A 2,899-nucleotide genomic window follows, 5' to 3' on the forward strand; every position below is an offset into this window, starting at 1 on the left:
ATTATTATTATTATTATTGTTGTTATTATTATTAATACATTAATAGGAGAATGAGCCTAATATCGTCTTGAATATCGACAAAGACATCTGTTATCATCGATATCTCTGACTATCGTCAATACACGATACTATCGTCACAACCCTATAGCCTATCAAGTATAGTGTATGTTTTGAAGAATGTCAACCGAGACAAGCATACCAGCTGGGTGAGGAGGTTTCAGAGCCTCCAGCTCCTCATCTCTCTCCTCCTGAATGGAATCCTCTGCTAGAGAGATGTCCTCGCTGCTGGCCTCCAGGCCATTGCGATGACTGGCAGTTCCCCGCATGTTGAACTCAGAGATTGTGTCCTGTAGCAAGGGGCTCGGCTGGGCGTGTGGAATTGGTTTGGTGATCGGGTTTGTGTAGAACTTGGAGACCTCCAGATCATCCTCCCCACTTCTCTCCACAGTTACTTCTCTGGTCTCTCCTTCATCCATACTCAGACTGACATGTGACAGGAAAACATTGAAATATATGGTTGTGTCTTTACTAACTGTAATGGTTGAGAACTATTGTGAACTTACCCGAGTCCGTTTTGTGGGTATTCTGAAGGAGAGGCCAAGTCATCAGCCTCTCTGTGCACAGAGCTGTTATACAGACTGCTGTTATTCAGATTCTTCAAAACAAGCTTCTTTATGCTCTTCCTAAAAGAAAAACATGCAGACAGGAACACTTTAGTTAGTGCACTACATCTTGAGCTACATGTACAATAAGAGTAGCTGGAGTTATGAAGTCAGGTTCTTACCTAGGCATGAAGGCTCCATTGTTAAGAGAGGGTTCATCATCATCAAGTCCATCAAAGAGCTGAGATTTGGAGGAGCCTGAGGAGGACAGAGCTTTGGGACGAACACGGGTGGCAGGACGAGGGGTCAGTTTGTACTGAGTAGGGGTAGTCAGGGCTTTCTGGGCAGCTGGATTTGTGGGCTTCAGACGCTAATGATGGAGAAAATATGTTAGCAGTGAATGTACTGTGCTAAATGGTGAAAAAAACAAGTGGTCTTTTATGGAGCCACTCACTAATCTATTAAAATAACCAATATGTGTAAGGACCATGTAAACTGTAAAATCAAACCTCTTCCTTCTTCTTTGGGTCTGACAGTGGATTTCTGAAGAGGGGTGAGTCTCCAAAAGGAGAGTAGGCCAATGCATTGATCTGCTGTTGGAGGACAGCCTGCTGCGCAGCTGATGCATTAGGGTCAGTCAGAGCTGTGAACAAAACATAGTATACCGGTTATTTATTTTACAGAATCTCAAAGAGATCTACCTCACATGAAGTACTCAATTTAACATGACTACAACCAATTATGGGAATGAAATAATTTATGAAGCATCTGCACTGACCCACAGGCTGTTGAGGAGCACCAAAATTCAGAGTGTTGGCTCCAGTGTTGAAGCCTCCAGTCCCGAAGGTGCCCACTGAGCCTAGGGTGGAGCCCAGCTTGTTCTGGTTGTTCCCAAACAATGACGTCTGGCCAGTTCCTACAGCTGAAAATACAGACTAATACTTAGAAACCATGTTTTCATTCTTACAATAACAAATGACAACAAAAACCATGCACCCCAAAACATACCTCCTCCAAAGCCAGTTCCCAGTCCTGTTCCCAGGCCTGTCGTAGCAGTTTTGCTCCCAAAGAGACCCACACCAGTACCAGTTGCACCAAATCCTTTAAAGTACACCAACATTGACATTTGAGAAGAAATATATCGGAATTTCTAGATCAGATCTAAGTGCACACTGGTGAAATGGCGCCCACCACTTTCTTCACCAAAACTGGGAATAATTTGATTACAGCAAATACTAGTCAGTGTCAACATCATACAGCTTTATTGTTAAAGGCTTACCAAAGGTTGAGGAGTTTGTGTTAGTCCCTAGAGTAAGCGTAGGCTTATTTGCAAACAGACCAGTGCCTGTTCCAAAGGAGGGTGCGCTAGTTGTGGTGGCGCCAAATCCTGCAGGCTTATTACCAAAAAGATTCTGTGAAATAAAGATGACAAGTTAACCATTTAGAAAAACAATGCAAAAAAATTCTAACTTACATTTGAAAACCTAAAAACGGACTTTTGAAAAATACAGAAAAGAGAAAGGTACAAAAAAAGAGAGGTAACTGTAGCCTCTCCAGAAGTCACCTGTGTTCCCACATTCCCAAAGCCAGTGTTCGTTTGGCCGAAAATTCCTGTGCCGAAGCCTGTGGCCGTACTTGTGTTAGTGTTTCCAAACAGTCCTCCAGCCTGAGAGGCAGCCGTGTTGCCAAACAGCCCCTTAAAAATAAAATATTGGATGAAACGCAGAATTAACCAGGGCTCGTATTCACAAAATATTTTCTCTCACCACTAAGAGTTCTCCTAAATAGCAGTAAAAGTTTTTAGCTACACGTTTTCTCTTAAAACCTATTCACAAAGCTGCTGAGAAACTTTTACTAAGAAATAGAGAGAAGTCTTAGGCTAAGAGCAAGGCGGGGTTGACCTCGTTGCTATGGATGATGTCAGCATGCTTACTAACTATGCACACAGTGATTGGCTGATAGTTTCCATCAGAGATTTATTCATGGAAATATTGTAGAGCACAATATTATGTTGCCATATTCAAATAAAGGTTTAAAAATTAAAAATGTTAATTGCCACATTCAAGGGCATAGTTTTGGTTTGAACATTGGGGGGGTTAGAGTGTGAACTGTTTTAGTAGAGTCCCAGGTCATGCTCACTCATAAGGTTTATTTATTTGTTTGTTTGCTTATATATTTATTTTTGTCTTTTTTGCTATCATCTATATGCAAAGTTGGTGCAATAAAGTAACATCATAGTTAACAATTACTTGTTTACATAGAAATATATATATATACTGTATATATGTATATGTAAT

The 2,899-nt window shown here is 41.1% G+C and overlaps 1 protein-coding gene across 1 annotated transcript in view; it reads right to left on the bottom strand.

Moving 5' to 3' along the window:
• LOC107721400 (nuclear pore complex protein Nup98-Nup96-like) overlaps positions 1-2,899 on the bottom strand; it is a 20,462-nt gene that overhangs the window by 11,604 nt on the left and 5,959 nt on the right. The window contains 8 exon segments of the mRNA XM_016529396.1: positions 200-483; positions 564-683; positions 785-972; positions 1,112-1,245; positions 1,381-1,524; positions 1,611-1,703; positions 1,882-2,014; positions 2,167-2,298. Of these exon segments, the coding sequence (XP_016384882.1) occupies positions 200-483; positions 564-683; positions 785-972; positions 1,112-1,245; positions 1,381-1,524; positions 1,611-1,703; positions 1,882-2,014; positions 2,167-2,298 (1,228 nt within the window).

This window comes from Sinocyclocheilus rhinocerous, unplaced genomic scaffold (genome assembly GCF_001515625.1).
Source record: "Sinocyclocheilus rhinocerous isolate Xijiao unplaced genomic scaffold, SAMN03320098_v1.1 scaffold33, whole genome shotgun sequence".
NCBI classification, from domain to species: Eukaryota; Metazoa; Chordata; class Actinopteri; order Cypriniformes; family Cyprinidae; genus Sinocyclocheilus; species Sinocyclocheilus rhinocerous.